The sequence below is a fragment of the Lethenteron reissneri genome, chromosome 37 (assembly GCF_015708825.2).
Source record: "Lethenteron reissneri isolate LAM-NWPU_2019-01 chromosome 37, ASM1570882v1, whole genome shotgun sequence".
NCBI lineage: Eukaryota > Metazoa > Chordata > Hyperoartia > Petromyzontiformes > Petromyzontidae > Lethenteron > Lethenteron reissneri.
In genome coordinates, this window is record NC_083815.1 from 834,375 (window position 1) to 861,550 (window position 27,176).

Consider the following 27,176-nt stretch of genomic DNA (forward strand, 5'->3'; position numbering starts at 1 on the left):
CGTAACGAATGCTCCGATTGGCGCGCCCGAGTGCACGTGGGTCGTTCAGTCGACCGGCTGGTCGCGCATGGTGGGGGACGAGTGTGGTGGGGGACGAGTGTGGTGGGGGACGAGTGTGGTGGGGGACGAGTGTGGTGGGGGACGAGTGTGGTGGGGGACGAGTGTGGTGGGGGACGAGTGTGGTGGGGGACGAGTGTGGTGGGGGACGAGTGTGGTGGGGGACGAGTGTGGTGGGGGACGAGTGTGGTGGGGGACGCGCGTGGTGGGGGACGAGTGGTCGACCTTCCACCTCTTCCAAGACATTTTGCCGGCGTGGCAGAGGATGCCAAACATCTCCCAAGGGGGGGGGGGGGGGGGGGGGGGGCTCCTCTGGGGATTCCTCCGTGGCTGGAGGTCCCTTCTGCCAGCAGTGGCTTGAGCGAGACATTTCAGGGCTGCGCCGCGACTTTGGATTCCGGACACGAGTCCACGAGTGGCTCGCGCTCCTCGTCTCTCCCGGGCCGCGAACCCCGCGCCCGCCTCCACCGCCGATTGGCCCCTCACGACTCCGCAGGCGACCCCCCCCCCCCCGTCCCATGCCCCACGTTGCGCAACTCCTCGCTCGGACGCGAACAAAGCGGCCGAGGGCGATTCATCGCGATCGCGCGGTCTAGAGAGCAGGCTCATTGCGCAACTTTGTCGCTCGGATGTGACCCCCCGCCGGCCCCCCTCCCTCCCCTCAACCCCCCTCCCTCCCCTCGGCTTGTGGCTGCACTGCGCAATGAAACGGGCCATGGCCATCAACGTAGGCAGGATCTGGGCTATTCCATTCCTCGTAGTAGAGGGAGGGGGGGGGGGTCGGGCTGGATTGAGTGGAGCAGCGACTGGGATTCGTGGACCCCCCCCCCCCCGCCCCGTGGAGTCCTCGATCCTGGTACCCCCCCCCCCCCACCTCTCTTGTATCTGACCCCCAGTCGCGAGTCACCGTGTAAATACCCCCCCCCCCTCTCCCCATGCTCCCCGTCACCCCCCCCCCCCCCGCGCTGTCTGTCCGACCGTTTATAATGAAACACAAATAAAGACTCCACATCGGCTTCCTCCAGCCTCGCGCCCTGTGACTTCTCTGAGTCGCCCGGTCCCACTCGGACGCGCGTGTGTGGATGGGTGTGTGTGTGGGTGTGTGTGGTGGGTGTGTGTGGGTGTGTGGTGGGTGTGTGTGGTGGGTGTGTGTGGGTGTGTGTGTGGGTGTGTGTGGGTGTGTGGTGGGTGTGTGTGGGTGTGTGTGGGTGTGTGTGGGTGTGTGTGGGTGTGTGTGGGTGTGTGTGGTGTGTGGGTGTGGTGGGTGTGTGGTGGGTGTGTGGTGTGTGTGTGTGGTGGGTGTGTGTGGTGGGTGGGTGTGGTGGGTGTGTGTGTGGGTGTGTGTGTGTGGGTGTGTGTGGGGGTGTGTGTGGTGGGTGTGTGGTGGGTGGAGAAGCGACGCTCACAACAACGAGCAGAGCGCCGGGTGGCTAAAGCACAGCAAGTTGGCACAGTAGGGGGCACAGGTGGTGCATCAGCCAGTCATCTCGGTCAGTCGACCCATGGCACCTGGGTCTGCCCCGTGACCTCCTGCCAGCGAGCGTTCTACACTTCACGTGGCCTCAAGGTGCACATGGCCTGGCACAAGCATCGTGGTGACATCACCGCCACTTAGTGGCGAATGGCAGTTGTTGTGGTGGGTGCGGTGTGTGTTATGTGGCTGTGTGTGTGGTGTGGCTGAGTGTGTGCTGTGTGGTGTTGATGTGTGGGGGTGCGTACGTGGATGAGTGTGTGTGCATATCGGGGTGTTTGTGTGGGTCCGCATGTGCGTCAGCCTCAGAGTGACCGCACAGTTCACTGGCACCCGTTCAAAACTCGCCACACACAACTCACCACACAAAGCTCACCACACACAGCTCACCACACACAGCTCACCACACAAAGCTCACCACACACAGCTCACCACACAGCTCACCAGCAGCAATGCGTACACATGCCGAGCTGTTGTCATCATCTCTTTACAAGGTAAACACTCGTCACGTGACACCTCGCCATACCTCATGACACCTCGATCGCGAGCAGCTTCCGTGGCTGCATCTCTCACTGGAACGTGCTGTCGACGCACGGAGTGTCCCCGGTTAAATCCCCACCGCACGCCCAAGCAGTTTCTGTTTGCCCGGATCGAGGGGGCTAAACGGGCACTTGGCACGGGCCGGAGAAGAGATGGAGTGATGCGGTACAGGAGGATGTGGAGCCGAGTGGACTTGCCGATGACTGGTACCAGCGGTGTCAAGATCGGCCTCTGTGGAGGAGGCTCGTGAAGGACGCTGCTACTGGGCAGTTGGAGGCAGTCGCCCTCCAACAACAGCGGAGGGCAGATGATCGATGCTCACAACAACGGAGTGCCGGGCGGCTAAAACGCAGCAAGTTGCTACAGTACAGAGCACAGGTGGTGCATCTGTCATCTCAGTCAGTCAACCCATAACAATTGGGTCTGTCCCATGAACTCCCGTCAGCAGCAAGCCGTGCACAACCTCACGTGGTGTATCCTTATATCTGTAAATGTTCTCCAGATAACAACAGCTCTGAAATCCCCCACAATACAATGCAGGATCCAGGATCCCAGAACCTGAGATTCAGGATCTGGGATCTGAGAATCCCCATCTGGGATCAAGACTCCATGATCATCCAAGAATCCATGATCATCCAAGAATCCCTTGTTGCAGAATCCATTTCCTGAGAATCCAGAATCCAGAAAGTCAGAAATCCAGGCTGGATGTTGTGGTGGCCCCCCCCCCACAGGCCGAGGCGTTGGGGCCAGAGCGGTTCGCGGTGTCCGAGAGATCCGGGGGCAGATGCAGCTTCTATGGGGGGTGGGAAGGAGGGGGGGGGGGGTCCAGAGGGGGTGGGGGCAGACAGACAGACAGGTTGAGAGACAGACAGACAGGCAGACAGGTTGAGAGACAGACAAACGTGCAGACAGAGAGATGGGACAGGCAGACAGAGAGATGTACAAAGCGGCAGACAGGCAGGAACACAGGCAGACAGGCAGGAACACAGGCAGGCAAGCGGACAGAGAGGCAAGCAGATTATAGAGATGGAGGGAAGCAGCAGACACAGTGAGACAGGCAGACACAGACAGATACAGACAGGTAACCAAGCAGGTAAAGACAGGCAGGCACACAGGCAGGATTGTTAGACACATACACAACAGGCAAAGATCCCCCATGTAGCCTACACAGGCTGGCGGGGCAAGTGCTGTTAGCCAGCAGTACCTATGACTAGCACGATTGGCTACGTACGGTGCAAAAGAAGTTCAACACGCATGCATGAAGGACGGCACGGTACCACGCCCGGCCGCATTTGTCTCCCCAGTGCTCACGTTTACACACCGCACCAGGTACTCGTTTAAGTCCGAGTCGACCTAGGGGAGGCCCGTAACCGTTTCAAATATTCACCACCGTTATTGGCGGCAAGCGCACACTGAACTCCGGCCGTCGGGCTTGGAGCGCAGTGCGCTAACCACTGCGTCACCGCTCCTCACACAGACACATGCAAAACGCTGACACGTCGAGACACACGTACAGACACACAGGTAGACACACAGGTAGACACACACGTAGACACACACGTACAGACACACACGTAGACACACACGTAGACACACACGTAGAGACACACACGTAGACACACACACGCGCGAGCCTGTGCGTCCATGTGTGTGCGCGCGTGTGTGTGCGCGCGTGTGTGTGCGTGTGTATCACCGCTGCGAAATACCCCACCAGCACCAGCATCACTAATAATAATATTAACGCGTGGCGGCGTCAGGGAATAGCGCTCTAATGGGAACTGCTGGGAGACAAAGTGGATTAGTGACAAACAAACACGGAGAGGACAGAGGGGAGGGGTGGGTGGGGTGGGAGGGGGGTCGAGTACACACAAAGACAAAGACACTCCAGGGAGCCGTAGCAGACTGTTGGGGCAAGTGCTGGTAGCGAGTGGCACCCATGAAGGCCGGCACAGCACACAGGAGGGTGGGTGGGTGGCCAGCACCACGCCTAGCCGCCTTTGTCTCCTCAGCGGCAATGTTTAAGCATCGCACCAGGTATTCATTTTTGGCTGAGTCGACCTAGGAGAAATCCAGAACCGATTCAGAGAATCGTTGCTGGTGTTGGCCGTGCAGGAGAATCGAACTCGGGTGGCCGGGTTCGTAGTACAAGCGCTAACCGTTACGCTACCGCTCTCCACACACACACACACTCATACAACCACACACACACACACACACTCGTACAACCACACACACACTCATACAACCACACACACACACACACACTCGTACAACCACACACACACGCACACTCGTACAACCACACACACACACTCATACAACCACACACACTCGCACAACCATGCACACACACACTCAATCGCACAACCACACACACACACACACTCACTCGCACAACCACACACACACACTCGCACAACCACACACACACACACACTCACTCGCACAACCACACACTCACTCGCACAACCACACACTCACGCACACAGCAGCCAACACAGCGGCCAACACAGCCGCCGATCAATTACTGCGATGAGTGCACGGCTCAGCGACGCGGGGCTCGGAGCCGAGTCATTAGGGGCGCCCCCCCCCTCCCACCGGCCTCCCCTCACCCCCCTTCATCTACCCCCAACAAAACAATGAAAGTAACAACGATGACGGAGGTGATGGCGGTGGCGGTGCAGGAGCGGCGGGACGACGGAGTGCTTTGTCAAAGCCCGAACCGGATCACGAGAATCGGCGGAATGTTCCCAATCGGCGTGCCCGACCTCCAGCCGGCCAATGGGAAGGAGCCGTGGCGGACAGCGCCGGGGGGAGCGGGGACGGGGCGGGCGGCCCCCTCGTGGGGGCTCAGGGTCGACGGGGGCGGAGTTCACGACGCGCGGACTCCCGGCGGTCGCCCGGTCGGAGCGAACGCCGGGCCGGCTCCGGGGACCACGGCGTTGAAACGCGGTGGCTAGGAGATGTCAACTCCCTCGCCTGGTATACAGGAGGTCGTGGCTTCGATCTCGACCCTGACGACACCTGCTGTAAATTTGGAGTTTGTGCGTTTCTCTCGCTCTCCCCGTGGTCACGTGATTTTTCTCCGAGTCCTACGGATTTTCCCTCCACATTTAGAATCAACACCACGCGTTAAGAACATTTGGCCGATATAAATTTCGTTCATAGCGGCCAAATGTTCGTTCGTGATAGCCAGAGGTCGCTTCTGAAAAAGAACCACGTAGTTCAGTGGGCCTTACCTGGGCAAATAAAAAGTTATTTATAGACAGGAAGAGGATGACAGGCGACGGTGGGAGGACGAAGACAACGCCGAGGAAGAACGCGGAAACGAGAGCCGAGAAGCGAGCAGGGAAGCGTGGAGATGCGCACGCCGGGAATTAGATGTGGCGACGGAGCGGGGGCCACGCGCGGCGGGGAACGCGAACGGGAGCCGCGACCCTGGGAACGCGCGGGGGCCGCACGCGTCGCGGACAAGGCCCGGGGGGGGACGAGGACAACGGCAGAATGGCAGCCAAAGGACGGAGCGACGGGATCGGTTCACGCGCAGGAGCGGGAAAGTCGAGGTGGTCGTGACGACGACGGCGGCGGGCGATGGTCGTGGGCGATGGCGGAGGATGTTGCCGAATGGTGACGGTGGGTATTGGACATGGAGGTCGTGGTGTCAATGGTCACCGGACGGGGGTGGTGGCGTGTGGGAGCGAGAGAGAGAGAGGCGACGTTGCTCTGGGTGGTGGTGATGGTTTGGGGGGGGGGGTGACAGGACGGGGGGCGGGGGGGGGGGACGTTTGCGCTGGGGAGCAATTTGCTGTGACAGCCGCCGCATGCCGAATCAGGGCCGCGGCGTGGGATAGTGACAGGCGGAGGCCCCTGGCAACGCACGCACAGCCACCAACACACACACACACACAGGCACCGACACACACGCACACAGCCACCGACACACACACACACAGCCACCTACACACACACACACACAGCCACCGACACACACACACACACAGCCACCGACACACACACACACAGCCACCTACACACACACACAGCCACCTACACACACACACACAGCCACCGACACACACACACACAGCCACCGACACACACACACAGCCACCGACACACACACACACAGCCACCGACACACAGACACACACACACGGCCACCGACACACACAAAAATCCCCCATCCTTAACAGACTGTTGGGGCAAGTGCTGTTAGCGCACACCTATAAAGGCCGGCACGGCACACGAGGGGGTGGGTGGCCGCACCAGGTACTCATTTGAAGCCGAGTCGACCTAGGGGAGGCCCAGGACTTGGGTGGCTGGGTTCGTAGTGCGGTGCACTAACCACCAGCATGACCGCACACGTACGCACACGCACGCACGCACACGCACGCAGCGGCCATCGGCTCGCCGTGTGAGCTGCTGCGTTCCCGTACCGCTGGCGAGCGTGCCGGTGGTGCCGGTGGTGCCATCTGGGTGCCGTCTGGGTGCTGTCTGGGTGCCGGTGGTGGTGCCGGTGGTGCACGCCGATGCCGGTCCCCGACATCCGCGAGTCAGCGGGGCGGCTGTGGGCTTGCCCCCCTCCCCCCGTTTCGTCACCTCCGTGACCCCCTTCCCACCCCCAGCAACCCCTACGCAGTACGGCGGTGTGCGGCCCGTTGAAGAGAGGACAACACAGCGTGGTACACACCACACATCGCCACGGCACACACCACCACATCACACACCGCACACCGCCATGTTATACACCACCACATCACACACCGAAACGTGACACACCACCACCACGTCACACGCTGACACGCCCCTACCGAACATCTGCGAAAAAGAGCGTCACAGCTCATAGGATTCCTCCTGCAGTCTGAAAACTGATTCCGACACCACCACCACCACAATCACCACCACCAGAAACCACCACCGCACACCAACCACCACAAACACAACCACCACCACCACAACCACCACCACCAGAAACCACCACTGCACATCAACCACCACAACCACCACAATCACCACAACCACCACAATCACCACAACCACCACAACCACCACAACCACCACAACCACCGCGCCACCACCGTCGCGCCACCATGCCACAAATTCCCAATTCTCCACGCCGACCGGTAATCCGTAGCAGGCGACGCGGCCCCCCAACCACAGTCTCTGGCCAATTACGGCGTGGCGGTAGGGGCGGCGGCGGCAGCGCCACGCGTGGGGGGCTGGGAGTGGGGGGCTGGGCGTGGGGGGCTGGGTGTGGGGGGCTGGGCGTGGGGGGCTGGGCGTGGGGGGCTGGGCGTGGGGGGCTGGGAGTGGGGGGCTGGTTTAGGGTTTTAAAAATAATGAGTAGGTGGGTGGGGGGGGGGTTGCAAATCCGGGTTAAACATGGGGATCAAGCGTGTCGCCCACTCCCCCGACCCCTCCCCCCTACTGATCCCCCCCCCCCACCCCCAGAGGGTAATCCCCCAGAGTCTCCGCTCTGCCCGCTGCCCAAACGGACTCGCCCGTTGCACGGGGTGAGCTCACGGGGATGAGTCGGGGTCCTGGTTGGGGTTAGGGGGTAGAGGGGTGGCCCGTGGGGTGATGAGGTCGCAGGATGGGCGGCGGTGTGATCACGACGGGGGGAGGGAGAGTTGTGGAGGGGAGCGTTGCTGTTGAGACGGATGAGAGAGATGGTGATGTTGGTGATGTTGGTGATGGTGAAATGAGAGCAAAGGGAGACAGGGGGACATGGACACAGGGCGACAGGGGAACGGCGTGTCTCCACGAGACAGGCGTGGGAACACTGACAATGGTGGCAGTGCGTGAGCGGCGCGAGTGAGCGATGGCCTCGGCACTCCAAGGGGAACAAAGACGGCGTGCTGGGGGCGAGGGGTGGTGGTCGTGGGTGTGGTGATAGCGGTGATGGTGCTAGTGTTGGTGGTGTTGGTGGTGGTCGTGGGTGTGGTAATAGCGGTGATGGTGGTGTTGGGGGTTATGGTGGTGGTCGTGGGTTGGTGATATGGGTGATGGTGCAGGTGTTGGTGGTGTTGTTAGTGGTGGTGCTGGTGGTAATGTTGGTGGTGTTGGTGGTGATGGTGTTGGTGGTACTGGTGGTGTTAATGGTGATGCTGATGGTCATGTTGGTGGTGATGGTGTTGGTGGTGGAGCTGGTTGTACTGTGGGTGGTGTTAGCGGTGATGGTGGTGGAGGTGGTGGAGGGGGCGGGTGCGTGGTGGGCGGGGAGAGGAGGTGTGGGTCACGCCGTGCCCCATTAACCCCGCTTGTCTTCCCGCTAATTAATTAACACTTTAGTGAGCACACAGCTCATCACAGGGGGAGGGGGTCAATTACACCTCCCCCTTTGGGACTTTACAGAGCACAAACATTTACACTCCTCCTGCCTCCCTGTCTCCCCTGTCTCCCCATCTGCCTGTCCTTCTGTCTCTCCCTGTCTCTGTCTCTCATTTCCTCTTACCCTATCTCCGTCTCTCTGTCTGTGTCTCCCTGTCTGTGTCTCCCTGTCTGTGTCTCCCTGTCTGTGTCTCCCTGTCTGTGTCTCCCTGTCCGTGTCTCCCTGTCCGTGTCTCCCTGTCTGTGTCTCCCTGTCTGTGTCTCCCTGTCTGTGTCTCCCTGTCTGTCTCTCTGTCTGTGTCTCCCTGTCCGTGTCTCCCTGTCTGTGTCTCCCTGTCTGTGTCTCTCTGTGTCTCCCTGTCTGTGTCTCCCTGTGTGTGTCTCTGTCTGTCTCCACGATCTCCCCGACATTTCTCATCCCTCCTCCTCGTCACCCCCCCCCCCTGCACCGTAAGGGGGGGGGGCGGTGAGGAGGCTTGGAGGGGGATACCCCCACACAGGTCATCCTATGGACATACCGGCCCTGTGCATGGGAATGTGGAATTTCCGCAATTGCTTCAAATGAGCTTCACCCCTCCGATCGCCTGAGCAGGGCAGCTTTAACCTTTGACCTTTGAGAGAGCATCGGTGGCAGTCGACGCGAACGCCGGAGTGGAGCGGTGAAATCGGATCGTGTGTGCGAGTGCTTGCCGGAACACGTGGGGAGCGGTGGCGCAGCGGTGAGCGCGCACTGAGACAAACACGGCGGCCCGGTTTCGATTCCGATTCCGGCTCACGACCAACATCAGTGGTGAATATCTGAACCAGTTGTGGGCCTCCGCTAGGTGGACTCAGCCTTAAATGGGTACCTGGTGCATGCCGTGTGTAAAGATCAGCACTGGGGAGACAAAGGCGGCTGGGACTGGTGCTGGCCACAACACCCCCTTGTGCCCCGTGCTGTGTCGGCCTTAATAGGTGCTCGCTAACAGTTACTGTCCCATCAGTATGTTGAAGGCTCCATGGGGGATCCTCGTCTTTGTATGCGTGTGCGCTAACACTAATTCCTGCGTCCCTTTAGGGGGGTCTTAAGACCCCTAAATAAACTCATCAACGTCCGTGTCCCCTAATCCCAGCAGACCCTGACTAACCCCAGTCTCACCCCCAAACCCTACCCCCTAACCAAGCCCCAACCCCCAGTCTCACCGCACACACTCACAGAGGCGTTACCATCCCCCCCCCACCACCACCACCCTCCCTCTCGAGGGATACAAAGGAACGTCCAGGAACACAAAAGGGGGAGCAAAGGGGGGTCGAGGAGGAGGAAGGGGGGGGGTAGGCCAGGGGTCTGTGACCAAACACCACCCACAATGCACCCCACCATCTCGCCTGGATCTGGGAAGCTAAGCAGGCGCTGAGCCTGTGCGACAGCTCTTGGATGGGAGTCCACCTGGGGAAAGCTGTGATGGAGGCTTGGGGCTGCGGAGTGGCCAAGAAGTGACAGTACAGCAAGCGGGTGCATGCATAGCGGAGCAATGGGGGACTGCCCCTCCTCCTATGCAGCAGCGTGTTGCTGGGTTATCTCCATGTTCTTCGGGTCCCTGGCCACACGAAGCCACCAGACCCCGTTGCTGCTCATGGCTCAAACATCCCAGCGTAGCAGCACCCTCCTGGCAACGAGTCTTGAGACTCGTTGTCAGGAGGATGAGGTAAGAACGAGGGAGGGGAGAGGCGGGGAGAGGGAGGGAGAGGGAGGGAGAGGGGAGAGGGAGGGGAGAGGGAGGGGAGAGGGAGGGGAGAGGGAGGGGAGAGGGAGGGGAGAGGCAGGGGAGAGAAATGGGAGAGAGAGGGGAGAGGCAGGGAGAGGGAGGGGAGAGGGAGGGGAGAGGGAGGGGAGAGGGAGTGGAGAGGCAGGGAGAGGAGAGAGGGAGGGAGAGGAAGGGAGAGGGGAGAGGGAAGGGAGGAGGGGAGAGGGAGGGGAGATGATGACGCTTTGTTGGTGCGTGTGGGAGGAGGGTGATTCGTCACTCTCATTAGGACACATTTCTCTACGCAGCACTCACCCCCCCCGCTCACCCCTCCCTCACCACCCCCACCACCCACCCTCTGCTGTTGCGGCCCAGCCAGACCTTTGTATCTGTGGCTGTGTCTCTGCTTAATTAAGGACTCAAATTAAAAGCAACGCTTCAATGAGTCTCAAGACCCATTTTCAAGAGGGTTTTGCAATGTGATGTTTGACCATTTAGATTAATTCACGTGATACATATTACAGTGATATGGTATGTATATATATGATGAGCAAGTTAAAGGTGCAGCCCTGCAAGAGCCCGCTCACGCCACTGCTGGTGGACGGGCCCTCCAAGCGAGGGACTAGCCGTGGCGAGGCCTGTCACACCGCGGGGTGCACAAGGCAGCGGCTACCGCACGGTGCCGTCAACCCGGCCACTCGGGTTCGATTCCCGTCCACGGTTAACGTCGCCGGCGAATATCTAAAGCGGACGTGGGGTGACAAAAGGCAGTCGGGCAGGCGTGTCGCTGGCCACTCACCTCCCTGTGTGCCGTACCGGCCTTCATAGGTCCTACTCGCTAACAGCACTTGCCCCAACAGTCGGTCAAGGCTACACGAGGAGATTTGTCTTTGTGCGCGAGTGTGTGCGCGTCACCTCGACGAGGAACCGGCGCCGCCGCACTCGGAAGGCGAGGTCGTGGGAGTCTACGAGTGCCGTCGTGAGCGAGTTCAAGCGCGGAGCTCGCACCACGTGCAGCAGGCCTGCACTCCCCAAACGCACGGGCGCTCACGTCACGCACTCCCCAAACGCACGGGCACCCACGTCACGCACTCCCCAAACAGACGGGTGCCCACGTCACGCACTCCCCAAACGCACGGGCACCCACGTCACGCACTCCCCAAACGCACGGGCACCCACGTCACGCACTCCCCAAACGCACGGGCGTCCACGTCACGCACTCCCCAAACGCACGGGCGTCCACGTCACGCACTCCCCAAACGCACGGGCGTCCACGTCACGCACTCCCCAAACGCATGGGCGTCCACGTCACGCACTCCCCAAACGCACGGGCGTCCATGTCACGCACTCCCCAAACGCACGGGCACCCACGTCACGCACTCCCCAAACGCACGGGCGTCCACGTCACGCACTCCCCAAACGCACGGGCGTCCACGTCATGCACTCCCCAAACGCACGGGCGTCCACGTCACGCACTCCCCAAACGCACGGGCGTCCATGTCACGCACTCCGCAAACGCACGGGCACCCACGTCACGCACTCCCCAAACGCACGGGCGTCCATGTCACGCACTCCCCAAACGCACGGGCGTCCATGTCACGCACTCCGCAAACGCACGGGCACCCACGTCACGCACTCCCCAAACGCACGGGCGTCCACGTCACGCACTCCCCAAACGCACGGGCGTCCACGTCACGCACTCCCCAAACGCACGGGCGTCCATGTCACGCACTCCCCAAACGCACGGGCGTCCACGTCACGCACTCCCCAAACGCACGGGCACCCACGTCACGCACTCCCCAAACGCACGGGCACCCACGTCACGCACTCCCCAAACGCACGGGCACCCCCCCACCCCGCGTGTTCTCTCACCGTGGTGCTCGCGGTAGAGGGGGTGGACGTCACCGCGGGGGGAGCCGGCGAACGACTCGAGCCGGAGCACCGAGTCGCTCGCTCGCTCCACGCGGCGCAGCCAGGCGTCGTCCTGCACCGCACACGCACAGACACACAAAGACAATGATCCCCCATGTAGCCTTAACAGACCGTTGGGGAAAGTGCTGTTCGTGAGCAACTATGAAGGCCGGCACAGCACACGAGGGGTGGGCTGCCAGCACCACGCTAGGCCGCCTTTATCTCCCCAGTGGCGATGTTTACACACCGCACCCGGTACTCATTTGAGGGCCGAGTCGACCTAGGGAAGGCCCAGAACCGGTTCAAATACTCATCACCGGTGTTGGCTGTAAGCGGGAATCGAACTCGGGCCGCCGGGTTCATAGCGCAGCACGCTAACCGCTACACTACCGCTCCCCACACACACTCACACGCACACACACACAGACGTACATTCGGATATACACATGGACACACACACACGTAAGGACATTGAGAGAACATCGGAGGTGGTGATGAGGTCCAGTGGGAGGGAGGAACATCCATCGCAGAGCGGTCGAATCGGATCGTGTGCACGTGGGGAGCGGTGGTGCAGCGGTTAGCGCCCACCGAGAGGATGGGAGGGCGTGCAGCTGATGGGAGGACGGGTCGATGGGAGGATGTTCTCACGCAACCCGGCTACGTACGCAGCGCGTGCGGTGCGTAGCGACAAGACAGGAGAGCGGAACGTGTGGGCTGCAGCGCGGGGCAGCGGCCGTCGCGGGGTTAATCATGCGGACGCGGAACACGCAGACGCGGGCGCGTGTTAAGTACACACACTTAGCGACACACACACGAACACTCGTACACATTCACTCACGCGCACGCGCGGCGGAAACACAAACAGGGCGAGGGGACGGTGGCGTCTCCTCCGCGTCTCCACGTGTTTGTTCCTCTCACCGCGCGCCATCGAGCGTGACGCCGCTCTCTCTCCCCCGTCTCTCCCCCGTCCCTCCCCCGTCTCTCCCCGTCTCTCCCCGTCTCTCCCCACCCACCCCGACTCCTCTCCCCGCTCTCACCTGTGTAATTGTACAGTGTCGTTACCATGGCCCTCGCCCCCCCCATCCCCTCCCCCCTTCTCCCCCTCTCCCCCCCCCCACTCACCTGGCCCAGGTGAGCTGGCACGGTGGCGACCGCCACACACAGCGACGAGCGGAGGAGCGAGCGGAGCGCCAGGAGGAGGCGGGGGAGCGCCGCGTTGCTGCGGGGGGGGCCCCGCGAGGGGAGGGGGCCGCTTGTCGAGTCGTCCCCCCACGCCGCCCCCCCCAGGGACGGCAGTGACGCACGCAGCACGCGGCGCAGGGGGGGGGCGGCCGGGGGGTTGGGGGCTGGGGTGAGGGGCTAATGGGGGCGTGCAGGCAAAAACACACACACGCACGCGCGCGCACACGTATCATCGTGAACACGATGGTGAAGTATGGTCAAACAATCCCCACCACCAACATAGGGTAGTGGCGGCGGTGATGGTTTTGGTGGTTGTGGTGGTGCTGGTGTTGGTGATGACGGTGGCAGTGGCGGTTGTGGAGGTGGTGGTGGAGATGGTGGTGGAGATGGTGGGGGTGGCGGTGGAGATGGTGGAGGTGGCGGTGGAGATGGTGGTGGTGGCGATAGTGATGATGGTGGTGGCGATAGTGTTGATGATGGTGGTGGTGTTGTCAGCGGTGGGGGCAGAACGTTGAAACATGGGGAGTCCTGTGACATCCAGCTGTGGATAGACCACGGGTGAGAGTGGCGACGCGGACCATCAAGGGTGCACACCTGCGGGGGTGAGAGGTCGTACGCGGGGTCCTGGGTGACGTGCGCCAGCGAGCGGAGCAGAGCGGAGTACCCGGGCACCGCATCCACCCTGCCGCCACACGCAACCACACGCGTGTCAACACGCAAGCACACGCGTGTCGACGCACGTGTCGACACGCAACTATCCATACACACTGCAGTGATGCACTTTGGAATCCCCTCTCTTGCCATCATCGCCTCCCCTCCCCAGGCTTCGACTACAACAACAGCAATCTCGCGCAAGTCAAGTGACGTCCGACACCGTCCGTCGACGTGGTGAGCGTCGGGCGAGTGTCTCACCCGTGGGGGGTAGTGGTGTGGGTGAGCGGCGGGTGAGCGGGCAGGTGGAAGGTGTGCACGCGTGCCCCAGCTCGGAGCTCCGCCCCCATGGTGCGTGAAAGGTCAAAGCTCTGGCCCAGAGCGGCGCCCGCAGCCGGCGCAGTCTGCGTCAACGGAAGGGCGCAGCACAAAGTTGCAGATCCGCCCCGACCGCTCAACCGCCCCCGCCCAGCGCGGCACACGCGCCACGCCGTCAATTCACATCCAAGCCCACACACATCACTCCTCTTCAGAAGCGATGCGCACGTTTGTTTCACACGTCCCATCGGCCACACGGCCTGCTGGGAGTGCGCAACGTCAAGCAGCCGGGGTCCAACACGAGCCAACCACGGACCGGTGCCAGAGGGAAATCCCCTCCAACTTCCCATGAACCTCAAAAGTGCACCTCGCCTGCCACTGCCCAGAAGCATCCTTCGTGAGCCTCCTCGACAGAGGCCGATCTTGACCACGGGCCTGCCCACCATCGTGAAGGTTCGGGATGATCGTCAACAGAGGGCCAGGGGCCCCTAAGAGCAGGAAGAACCACCCAGAGCTGCGGCCTCATGAGGGTACCATCCACGGCCTTGACCAGGTCAATAAAGCAATAACGTAGGTCCTGTTGAACATGTCCTACACCTCTGCTGTAGCAGATGGACACACTCACTCACCCACTCACTCACCCACTCACTCACCCACTGATTCACTCACTCACTCACCCACCCACTCACTCACCCACTCTCCTGCTCTCCCACTCGCACAGAGTTGGTGAGGCACCAATGCGCTCACCTCCACTTTGGGCATGTTCTGGTATCTCCACGCGATCTCCATGCCCTCCGCGTCGCTCGCTCTCCCGCAGGGACCCCCGCGACCCGCAGGGGGCTCATCCAGCACGGGGGCCGGTAGCTCCTGCCGCCCAGGGGGTGTGGGGGGAGGGGGGGAGGTCACTCCTGTGACCCAGCAGCCAGGGCCTCGTTTCTCTCCGGATATTCTCCGGGCGCCCGGCGGACCCTCACAGGTGGCAGGTGACTATCAATCACCCGCAGCCCACGGTGAAAGGAATACTGGATGTGGTGTGCCAGGTGTCGCCATATATTCCGGATTAAAAAACACCACGTGGCTAAGAGGAATCAACTCTTGAGTGACTCTTCTCATAAGCGGATGAAACGAGACGAGATATTTCACCGCTGAGTCAAGGCCCACCGACGCGGTGAACAACGGCACGAGTACAGAGGGACAGGTGAATGGTGCGTGCGTGTGTGTGTGCGTGTGTGTGTGCGTGTGTGTGTGTGTGCATGCGTGCGAAGGGTTAATCGGTGTGCGTTGCCACCCGCAGTGACGCGGGGACCACACACGCGGCACCACCTCCAAGCACCACGGAAGAAAAGTGCGCAGAGGTGCGTGGCAAGACGAACGCTTGCCATTGGATACCAAGAGAGAGACACACAGAGAAGAGGACACACGGATGCACGCTACAAGCGGTGATCCCAGACTGTTCGAGACAGTGAGTGGGGCCTGGACAGGAAGCATCACGGCGTGGATGGTGGCCTGCAGATGAAGACGAATGACGGAACGTCAGCTGGAGGAGGGGAAACATTCCAGGGGACGTCCCCACCTCCACCCCCATTGAGATGGAGCGATGAATGAAATCAACTGGCGTGCGGGAACTAAACGATTCGTTGCATCGCGGGAAGCCGTGAGTGACGGCGACGACTTGGTGGGGCAGGGGGTGGAGGAGGCCGTCATCCAGCAGTGGATGGACCACGGCTCCGTGCAGCGAGGGTGACGGTGGAACCCGACCCGAGCGCCGTAACCTCGTTACCACGGAACCTCGTTACCGCGGAACCTCGTTACCGCGGGACAACGGCGCTCGCGGGTTGGCTCGGGTTACCGTGACCGGGCCGCCACCGCCGTTGCTGCCGCCACCATTGTCACTGCCGGGCTAATTGGCCATTAAGTCGTGGTCAGAGAGCCTGAGGTCTCATCTGAGCAAACACGGGGTGGGAGACTGTCGGGCGGCACGGGGCGTGGATGCATGCATAGCCACCACCACCACCAATGCCACCAACTGCACCACCACCAACTTCACAAACTCCACCAACTCCAATTCCACTGCCACAATTAGATTTTCGCTCCTGCAAATGAAATTCGGACACGGCAATCCAGAAACAACAAAGGGGACGGTGAAAGGGAGGGAGGGAGAGAAAGAAAGTGTGAAGGTGAGAGGGAGCATGTGCGTGAGAGAGAGGAGAGAGTGCAGAGAGAGAGGGGGAGAGAGTGCAGAGAGAGAGGGGGAGAGAGTGCAGAGAGAGAGGGGGAGAGAGTGCAGAGAGAGAGGGGGAGAGAGTGCAGAGAGAGAGGGGGAGAGAGTGCAGAGAGAGAGGGGGAGAGAGTGCAGAGAGAGAGGGGGAGAGAGTGCAGAGAGAGAGGGGGAGAGAGTGCAGAGAGAGAGGGGGAGAGAGTGCAGAGAGAGAGGGGGAGAGAGTGCAGAGAGAGAGGGGGAGAGAGTGCAGAGAGAGAGGGGGAGAGAGTGCAGAGAGAGAGGGGGAGAGAGTGCAGAGAGAGAGGGGGAGAGAGTGCAGAGAGAGAGGGGGAGAGAGTGCAGAGAGAGAGGGGGAGAGAGTGCAGAGAGAGAGGGGGAGAGAGTGCAGAGAGAGAGGGGGAGAGAGTGCAGAGAGAGAGGGGGAGAGAGTGCAGAGAGAGAGGGGGAGAGAGTGCAGAGAGAGAGGGGGAGAGAGTGCAAAGAGAGAGGGGGAGAGAGTGCAAAGAGAGAGGGGGAGAGAGTGCAGAGAGAGAGGGGGAGAGAGTGCAGAGAGAGAGGGGGAGAGAGTGCAGAGAGAGAGGGGGAGAGAGTGCAGAGAGAGAGGGGGAGAGAGTGCAAAGAGAGAGGGGGAGAGAGTGCAGAGAGAGAGGGGGAGAGAGTGCAGAGAGAGAGGGGGAGAGAGTGCAGAGAGAGAGGGGGAGAGAGTGCAGAGAGAGAGGGGGAGAGAGTGCAGAGAGAGAGGGGGAGAGAGTGCAGAGAGAGAGGGGGAGAGGGAGCAAGCGAGAACAAGTGAGACGGAGATGAGAGCGACCCTGACTCTAACTCACGACGGGATCGTCTGCGGATCGCCACACGTATACCCAAACACTGCCCGTCGGTTCGCTTACAACCCGCGAGTCAAGCGCAGCGCGATGAGCAACGTGCCGGGAAACCGGGTGGGGGGGTGGGTGGGGGAGCGCCCGTTCCCAGCCTGAGGAACCGGGGTGCGGAGACGGAGGGCGGCGATGAGCGAGAGGGTGAGGTCCTGGGGGTTAGTGTCGGGGCGAAGGCTGTGGGACAGAGTTCAGGATGAGGCTGCAAGAGGTTTGCGGCAGTAGGGTGGAGGACAGAGTGTGCTCAAGGTTCAAGTGGGTTTTGTTGAACCGGGTGAGACCTCAAGGGACCGGGACGGGAGTCTCATTTGCCAGAGTGACCCTGAGGCTTGTTGGGGGATAGCGTTGGGGTTAGGGCGGGGGGGTTCGTGGTCGGGAGCTGGATGAGGGATGGGGTTGGTGATATTGTTGGCGGTGCTGGTGTTTGGTGAAACAGCGCCACCCATCGCACGCTGCCACCCCTCCACAACGCACCACCTGCACCTGCACCCTCCCCCCGCACGCTCTCTCCCGCACGCTCTCTCCCGCACGCTCTCTCCCGTTCTCTCCCGCACGCTCTCACCAGTTCTCTCTCGCACGCTCTCTCCCACACGCACTCACCCGCTCTCACCCGCTCTCACCCGCACGCTCTCACCCGCACCGGCATACTCTCACATACTCTCACTCTCATGCCCTCTCTCTCACCCTCTCACCTGCTCTCATCCCCTCTCTCACCCGCTCCCTCACCTGGATGATGTCATCGGGGTGAGTGTCGGCGGAGGCCACGTAGAGGTCATGACCCGATGCGATCCCCTGGGCGAGGAAGCAGCGGAGGATGTGGCGAGCGAAACTCCCAAAAGCATCCTCCTCTAAAGCGGCACCACCACGCACGGGCATCATCAGAAGCATCAGCCATCGTCATCAGCATCATCAGCATCGCAAGCTTCATCGGCATCCTCATCAGTTATCATCAGTTGAGTCATTGCCAAAATCGTCATCAGTTTTATTATCATCTGAGTCATTACTATCATCATCACTATCATCAGTGTCATCATCATCATCACCAACAATATTATCAATCATTGCGCTCTTCATCAGTACAGCGCGGGGTGCCAAAACACGGGGATATTTCAGATTTTTACTCAGTAAATTGAAACAATGCAAAATATACAACATACACACTCACCACTCACTCACCCACCACCTACTCACTCAGCCAGTCAACCACTCACCCACTCACTCGATCACCACTCATTCACCCATCCACTCACACAAACACCCTCTCACTCAGCCATTCCCCTCACTCAATTACCACTCATTAACCCATGCACCCACCAACTCACTCAGACACCCACTCACCCATTCACCCACCCACTCACAAATCCATCCACTCACTGACCCACTCACTAAGGAATAAATTATAGACCAAATAAACTGTTCAAAATCAATAGAGAATATACACCACACACACAACAAAGCAGCATAAACCAAACTGTGAAGCTAAACTGCGCTTGAGGCTACTCTCTGTCCACTTGATCCGAGTGATTCATCCGCGATCTAAAAACCACGCGTCCACCCCCCACCTCCGCCGCTACGACACGCCGGCCACGCGCCACGACCGGGAGGCGAACCTTCACCCACGTACCGATGAGTAGCAGCGACCCCAGCGCCAGCCCGCCACCTGCAACGGACACAAACATCAACACACGAGGGCTGCCACTCCTGCTGACAATCGTAACGATTCCGCGCGTATCCGACAGCTTGGACTCAACTCTGGAATTCCCTCCCATCGCCTGCTTCCCCCAAACCCCTTACAACAGACAACAGTGCTCAATGCAACAAACGCTCATCTGTCACAACCTTGGCAGTGCTGTTTGTTGCTGGCCCCTGGACACGTTGGGTCTGTGACTGTGCTCTGCGACGAGTTAAGTTAAACACAAACCGCACGCAGGCCGTCGGGGCAAGTGTTGTAAGCGAGCGCCAACGAAGGCCGGAGCGACGCACGTGGGGGTTGCTGTGGCCAGCGTGTTAGGCGCCATGTCCAACGTTTCACGACACGTTCTGGGAGCTTCTTCAGGAACCGAACAGAAGTGGCTCATCACTCCCTCGATCGATTCTGCAGCAATCGCAGGCAGCTACTGGTGCTCGATGTAGGCCGGGTGACGTTGTGTTAATAAACAGCCGATGGTAATACACGAGACATCGTCTTGCCCTCCATCAAGCATCAGTAGCAGCAGCAGCAGGGCCATTCGACAGAATCGAGGGAGAAAGTGAGCCGATGAGTTCGGTTTATGAAGCTTTTGGCACGTGGGGCGAAACGCCGGACTTCGTGCTGAACAACGCGCCGCGGAGAATGATTCTCGTTGTGGCGGTGGCTCGTGTGTGGGATGGGGGGGGGAGCGGTGGTGTAGTGGTTAGCGCGCTGCGCTACGAACCCGACCACCCGAGTTCGATTCCAGTTCACGGCCAACACCGGTGACGATTATCTGAAACGGTCCTAGGCCTCCTCTAGGTCGACTCAGCCTCAAATGAGTACCGGGTGCGGTGTTTAACCATTGCCACTGGGGAGACAAAGGCGACCGGGCGTGGTGCTGGCCACCCACCCCCTCGTGCGCCATGTCCTCCTATATAGGCGCTACTTGTTAACGGCACTTGCCCCTAACAGTGTGTTAAGGCTACACGGGGGATCTTTGTCTTTTGGCAAGGGGGTTGAGGGGGTTGGATCGTTACATGGCTAATTTGTCGCGTGTCCGCACGGCGGCCGCACGACGCGCCACTGCCCGCCGTGATTGAGCTGTCCGAGTGCGTCTCCCGTCCAGCGTAAGGAGCTCTGTGGAATTGTAGCTTCAGATTTCACCGCTTCGGTGAACTTACACAGAGCAACGACAGGTTAATTACGACTGACGGGGGAGGGAGGGAGGCCGCCGGTGTCTTTGTTATTGTCACCGAGGAATTGAAAAAGACCTCTCGACTTGACCGGTTTGGCCGAACGTCGACATCGTCGCCTGTGTGTGATAATAAAACCATCTTCATTTTTCTGCACGCGATTACAAACCGTGCTTGCAGTACAATTACACAGAGTGGTGGTGGTTGGTGGTGTTCACGATGCGGATGGTGGTGATGAACAAGAATGAACGATGATGTTCAGGGCTCCAAATTTCATTTCTCACTTCATATTTTCCAGAATACTGCCAGGCTGGCCGTCTTGGAGAAGTGATTATTGACATAAGGCACTACCACTCGACCACAATGTACGCCTATCATATCCGTAATAATTTAGCATACCACATACAGTACTATGTGAACATGGTTGTAACCAAAATAACAATGCAAATATAATTTTTACAACATGTCTCAGAGCAGCGTTCTGAGATTCAGCTCTGCTGGTAACGGATGAATGAAAAAGGATGAATCGCTGATGATAATGCAATAATAATGTAATGATGTGATGTGATGATAGTTTGTGTCACTAGTAGTAATCGTACTGGCATTGGGGGTGTGCCCGTAGTGGTGGGTGTGGTGTTAGTGGAGGCCGCGTGTTTGGGATTGACTTGAGAGAAGACTTGTACAGCCAGAGAGAACACGCGATTCAATGATGTACCGGGATACTGCGCCATTCAACGGGTGACCGATTACAGACATCGGCATCAATGAAACGAGACACGCGGGAGACAAGAAACTCCGGACGGGACACGGGGGACAGCACTCCAGCCACGGAACAGGCTGCAGACACCGGGCACGAGACACGGGACAGGGTGACACAGACACGATGACTCAGACACGGGGACTCAATCCACGAGACACTGGACAGGGTGACACAGACACGGGGACTCCACAGAGACACGGGGACTCGATCCACGAGATAGAGGAACACGGGAGATGAGACGCGGGGACTGACCCAGCGCGGAGTCGAGCGAGGGGATGCCTGTTGACACGAGCAGCTGGGAGCGGGACCCGCAGGGCCGCGTCCCGCGCAGAGCCCCCCCGAGCCCCCCACGCCCCACGGGCCCCCCCGACTCCACGCGCCCCCCGGGCCCCCCACGCCCCCCGGGCCCCCCCGACTCCACGCGCGCTCCACGCCGAAAACTCGTGGCGCTGGGCGCGGCCATGTTGGTTGGGCGGGGGAGGAGAGGCGAGGGGGGGGGTTAATCTCGCAGAGTCTCGCGAGATCTGGTAGAGTCTCGCGAGATCTCGCCAGTCGGAGTCAGAGTTGTTACTCTGTGAAACATTGTTTTTTATATTTCTGACAAAACGTAGAGAGATGTCGCAAATGACAACACGGCACTCCTTCAACAGAAACAATGTTTATTAGCGCCATTACCACTCGTTACTCACAGAGTGCTTGCCACTCGTGAAACACAGGAGCCGCCTGGTGACCTGGTGATGAAGGTGCAGCAGCAGCAGCAGCACCGTCACCTTGCAGCTGGTGAAGGTGCAACAGCAGCAGCAGCAGCGTGAACTTGCAGCTGGTGATGAAGGTGCAGCAGCGCGAACTTGCAGCTGGTGATGAAGGTGCAGCAGCAGCACCGTGAACTTGCAGCTGGTGATGAAGGTGCAGCAGCAGCACCGTCACCTTGCAGCTGGTGAAGGTGCAGCAGCAGCACCGTCACCTTGCAGCTGGTGATGAAGGTGCAGCAGCAGCAGCGTGAACTTGCAGCTGGTGATGAAAGTGCAGCAGCAGCAGCGTGAACTTGCAGCTGGTGATGAATGTGCAGCAGCAGCAGCGTGGACTTGCAGCTGGTGATGAAAGTGCAGCAGCAGCACCGTGAACTTGCAGCTGGTGATGAAGGTGCAGCAGCAGCACCGTGAACTTGCAGCTGGTGATGAAAGTGCAGTAGCAGCAGCAGCGTGGACTTGCAGCTGGTGATGAAAGTGCAGTAGCAGCAGCAGCGTGGACTTGCAGCTGGTGATGAAAGTGCAGTAGCAGCAGCAGCGTGGACTTGCATCTGGTGATGAAAGTGCAGTAGCAGCAGCAGCGTGGACTTGCAGCTGGTGATGAAAGTGCAGTAGCAGCAGCAGCGTGGACTTGCAGCTGGTGATGAAAGTGCAGTAGCAGCAGCAGCGTGGACTTGCATCTGGTGATGAAAGTGCAGTAGCAGCAGCAGCGTGGACTTGCAGCTGGTGATGAAAGTGCAGTAGCAGCAGCAGCGTGGACTTGCAGCTGGTGATGAAAGTGCAGTAGCAGCAGCAGCGTGGACTTGCAGCTGGTGATGAAAGTGCAGCAGCACCGCAGCGTGAACTTGCTCGCTGGTGAAGGTGCAGCAGCAGCACCGTCACCTTGCAGCTGGTGATGAAGGTGCAGCAGCAGCAGCAGCGTGGACTTGCAGCTGGTGATGAAAGTGCAGCAGCACCGCAGCGGCGGCGGCTTCTGGCTCAGCCATCGAACAAAAGCCGGCGGTGCGCTTCTGCGGCCGTCTGGAACGCTCTTCCTTCCGATATGCAGAAGACACCGCAGCTAAAGCGCGTTTCAAGCGTCTCTATTAAATGCTCATTTCTCTAGAACTGCTTCTTGTTGTGTTTAGTTTGGTGTCCTTCCCCCGCACCTCCGATTATAACGGTCGGCTACGTACGGTACGAAAGAAGTTCAATATACATACATAGGAAGCCCTCGTATATTGTTTATACGAAAGAATGCTGTCGTGAACGCGAACCCACAACCATTACACGCGTGCGAGGGGGGAACACTATATCCCCGTCAGTGACGTGCGGTGAAGTCAATGGCTGGGGAGGCACTGGCTGAGACACGCCCCCTCAGTGAGGCAGACGTGATAGCTGCCTCCCCTGGTGCTTTTCATTGCAGTTTTATGACGAGGCCAGCGAGCCTAAATATCTTTATACACGTTACCTGGACTATGGAAGGCGAGGACACGTAATGAAGGGGTCTACGGACATTACATTGGCGACACACACACAGAGAGATAGTCACAGGCACGCGCTTGTTGCCCGCGCACCACCCAGTGCCCGAGGGGGGAGGCTGAGCTCGTCTCTGCCTCATCGCCTCTCGTCTCTCCCTGCAGCGGAACTCCGCAAATTTGGCGATTTTGACGAAAAAAATATTGGAATCATGCAGAAAGTACATTTATAACACAGATCAGTGGATAAATCTTAATTTTTATTTCATGATTATAATATTTTGTGACTTTTCGTGACGGCTATTTTCATTTGAGTATGAAAGGTGAGAGGCTCTGCCTCCCCTGCCTCCCCTGACCGCACGCGACTGGCCCCCCCGTACACAGAGTCCGCACTTCGCTGTGCCGCCGTCTCCTGGCGAGCCAGGGCACGGCTCCCCCTCGACGCCCACGGGTAGAAGGGAGTTTCACGACGTCTGTCAACGGTGCTCCACCAACCCTCGCTGCTGCTGCTGCTGCTGCTGCCTCCACACGCAGCGCTGGGTCATTACGGCAGCCACGTGCAGCGTAGCCACCACCACTGCCATCCGGCTAAGTTAAAATTGCAATCAAGATGGCATGATGTCCGACGTTTCGCCACACGGGCCGGTATCAGCTGCATTTGCTACCTAGAATGTAGTGCGTTACCGACTGCTGCTGCTGCTGGTGGTGGTGTTTTGATGAAGCTTGCACGAACCGGGAGCCACATGAAGCAGAGACGAGGCTCGCCCGGACACATCAGCCAAGTTCACCGGCAGCATCGGTTCACGCGAGCCTGACAGTGGGTACATGCACCCACGGGGCTGCTAAAGCGAAGCGCATCGTTTGAGTCTGCAAGGTTGGTGGGATGGGTGGCAAGGTCATGGCTCGGGGCAGGGCAAGGGCTCTGGGCAAGGGCACAGGGCAGGGCTATGTGGCCAGGGCTATGTGGCAGGGCTATGGGGCAGGGCTATGTGGCAGGGCTATGTGGCAGGGCTATGTGGCAGGGCTATGTGACAGGGCTATGGGGCAGGGCTATGTGGCAGGGCTATGGGGCAGGGCTATGTGGCAGGGCTATGGGGCGGTGGGACAGTGGTTATGGCATTGCACAACCAAATCCGGCAAACTTGATGGCCGCTCACTGCACATACCATTGGCGTGTGTGTGTGTGGAATGTGGTGGTAGTGGTGGTGGTTATAAGCGAGATTCCGGGAGTAACGGAAGGACGCAGGGAGAATGAGATGCAGCCAAATAGGGAAGAAGAGGACGGAGAGAGAGAAAGAGGAAGAGAGAGAGAGATGCAGGGAGACATTGCGGGAGAGATGGAGGGATGCAGGTAGTGAGAGATGGAAACAGAAAGATAGGAAGATAGTGGGGGATACAAGGGGAGGGGGGGGGTTACAGGGAAGAGGGAGGGATGGGGAGTGGGGGCGGGGTGCATGGAGAGAGAGTGGTGAGGAGAGGGGGAGGGAGTGGTGCAGGGAGCGAGGGGGTTGCAGGGAGAGGAGGGAGGGTGGGAGACGCACAGAGACGCGCCGCTTATATCAAACATCTGGCTGAGCGGGAGCGCGCGCGCGCTTCGCTGCGTCTCCCATCCGCTCGGGCATCTGGCACGGCCCCCCACACCCCCCCCCCAAACTTCCATCTCCCATCTCTAGAGCAGCAGCAGCTGCTGATGCGGTGGAGCTGGGGGGGGGGGGGTACAGAGCGCGGCGGTAGGGGGGGGGGGGGGCGATCCGCGCTTTAATCTCCCCACACTGTGATGGGCGGAGATGCGTGCCGGCTTAGAGGGAGTCGTGGCTGCGCAGTGGCACAGGAGGGGTGGGAGTTGTGGTTGTGTAGTGGGGAGGAGCGGTGGGAGTTGTGGTTCAAGCGAGGTCTACATGTGTGTCTGTGTGTATGTCTGTCTGTGTCTGCATGTTTAGGGGGAGCGGTCGCGTAGCTGCAAACGCTACGCTGCGCTACGAACCCGCGACCCGAGTTCGATTCCCGCTCACGGCCGCCAACATCAGTGAGAATTATCTGAACCGTGCCTAGGCATCACCTAGGTCGACTCAGCCTAAAATTAGTACCTGGTGCGATGTGTATACATCGCCATTGGGGTGACAAAGGCAGCCGGGCGTGGTGCTGGCCACCCACCCCCTCGTGTGTCGTGCTCGCTAACAGCACTTGCTCCAATAGTCTGTTAAGGCTATAGGGGGGTCTTTGTTTTTGTCTGAATGTATGTATCCCTGCGAGCCTCTGTCTGGACTGTTCTCTGCTATGAAGAAGGGACATTGCTCGAAACGTCGCCTATTAAATATTGTTCGAATATGCTGGCAATGTTATCGATGAATGTGTTCATTCGTTGTTTGTGCTTTCGCACGAGCGCCGAAATCGTTTGACAATACCCGTGTTCATGTGGTGTCTCTTGTGTGTGTATGATGTGTTCTCTGTCTTGTGTATATGTCCGTCAATGCGTATGTAACGGTGTGTATGTATCTCTGTGAGTCCGTCCGTCTGTGTGTGTTGTTGTTGTTGTTTATTTCTGCTTGTTTACTCAGGAAAGCCTCGCTGAGTCTCAAGACTCTTCTTCAGGAGGATCCTGTCGAGTTGTCGCTGCTCTTTAACGCCAATTGAATAATCTGCAGGTAATCTCTCGGCACTGAGATGCTTTGGGCCAATTCCAATGACACTGCACGCGTGTGTGTGTGGCTTTAGCTGCGGGATGAGGGATCAGGAGAACCCGCAGGAAACCCGTGCAGAACAGGGGGAGCACATCGACCCCCCCAACACACGGAGGAGAGGCGCAAGGTGTTGCCACTGCGCCACCCCGCGTGGCGATGGGGACCTGGGGGGCCTCGCTGCCCGTGCCTGTGGAGGGGCCGGGCCGGCGGGCGGGAGCACGGGGCGGGGGGGTGAATGGGGGGAGGGGAGAGGTGGGGGGGGGACTTTGGGACCTTGAGACTCCGAGTCATCACGGATCGCGCGTTCAGCCGCCGCTAACGCGGGGGGATTAACACGGCTGCCGCTGCCGCTGCAGCTGCCCCAACACTTGCATATGTGGTCGGATCATGTCGAGTTGTGGGGGGTTGGGGGGGTTGGGGGGTTGGGGGAGGGGGCGGGGGGTGTTAGGGTGTTGGGGGGGCGATGGCAGGGGAGAGTCATTCATGCGGGCTGATAATTTGATCTTATTTTTTGTATTTAATGTTTTGGATATAAATCGACTCCTGGCGGGGTTCCAATTGATGCGATTCGGTCTCGAGCAGCAGTGTTCATTAACAAGAATAATAATGACAGCGTGGAAGAAAAACCGTGCTCACGAATGGCCTGTTGTGACACCTTCCCGGTGTCGCCGCGACGCGGAGCAGACACGAGGACGTGAAACACCGCGGCACGGAGGGCGCGCGGAGCCCGCAAAGTTGTGCACCGGAGCGTGTAGGTGCGCACGCTTGTACGTGCACGGAGAGAGAGAGAGAGGAGCTCGTGGCATCTCGTTGACCGGTGACGAAGGTGAGTGGAGCTCTGGGCAGGACGCGTCACTGCCCGCAGGGATGGTGCCCGCTGGTCGAGACTGGTGACGGAGTGGCAGGCAAGGGGGAGGGGGGGGACGTGCCCGAGAAGAGATGGAGCGATGGAATGGGCTCGTGCGCAGGCGCCAGATGGATCGTGGTGGGAGGCCTTCATCCAGCAGTGGACTGACCTTGGCTGATTACATCGCCGACTATCCAATACGCTGTGTGTCTGTGTGTCTCTGTCAGCTCATGGGCCTCTATGCCATGATGATAATATGATTTACTTATCCAGAGAGACACACGGAGTCGCAGGACTCTTGTTCAAGAGGGCCCTTTTGCTGCTGCTGCTGCTGCTGCTACATTGGGCTGTTTCTATTTGTAAGATGTTTCAGTGAATTCATGAATCGTGTTTATTACTATTCACGTGAGAAGAGGAAACCGGAACACGCGGAGAAACCCCACGCCCTGCGCGCGAGGGGGCAACACTCTATACTCGTACACATGGAAACAGATGGGGATTAGTTCACTTTGCTGTACCGCCTTCTCCGAGCTCGCCAGG

At 59.5% G+C, this 27,176-nt stretch overlaps 1 protein-coding gene across 1 annotated transcript; it reads right to left on the reverse strand.

The window, feature by feature from the left end:
• Nucleotides 1-1,999: 1,999 nt before the first annotated feature.
• On the reverse strand, nucleotides 2,000-21,365 carry ELP4 (elongator acetyltransferase complex subunit 4). The gene is made up of 10 exons (XM_061566547.1): nucleotides 21,155-21,365; nucleotides 18,902-18,937; nucleotides 18,004-18,125; nucleotides 14,932-15,051; nucleotides 14,128-14,270; nucleotides 13,810-13,897; nucleotides 13,156-13,392; nucleotides 11,995-12,106; nucleotides 11,038-11,144; nucleotides 2,000-2,861 (listed from the first exon to the last, which is right to left on the reverse strand). Exons 1-10 carry the CDS (start codon nucleotides 21,363-21,365, stop codon nucleotides 2,757-2,759), a joined length of 1,281 nt encoding a protein of 426 aa, XP_061422531.1. The 3' UTR covers nucleotides 2,000-2,756.
• Nucleotides 21,366-27,176: the final 5,811 nt, after the last annotated feature.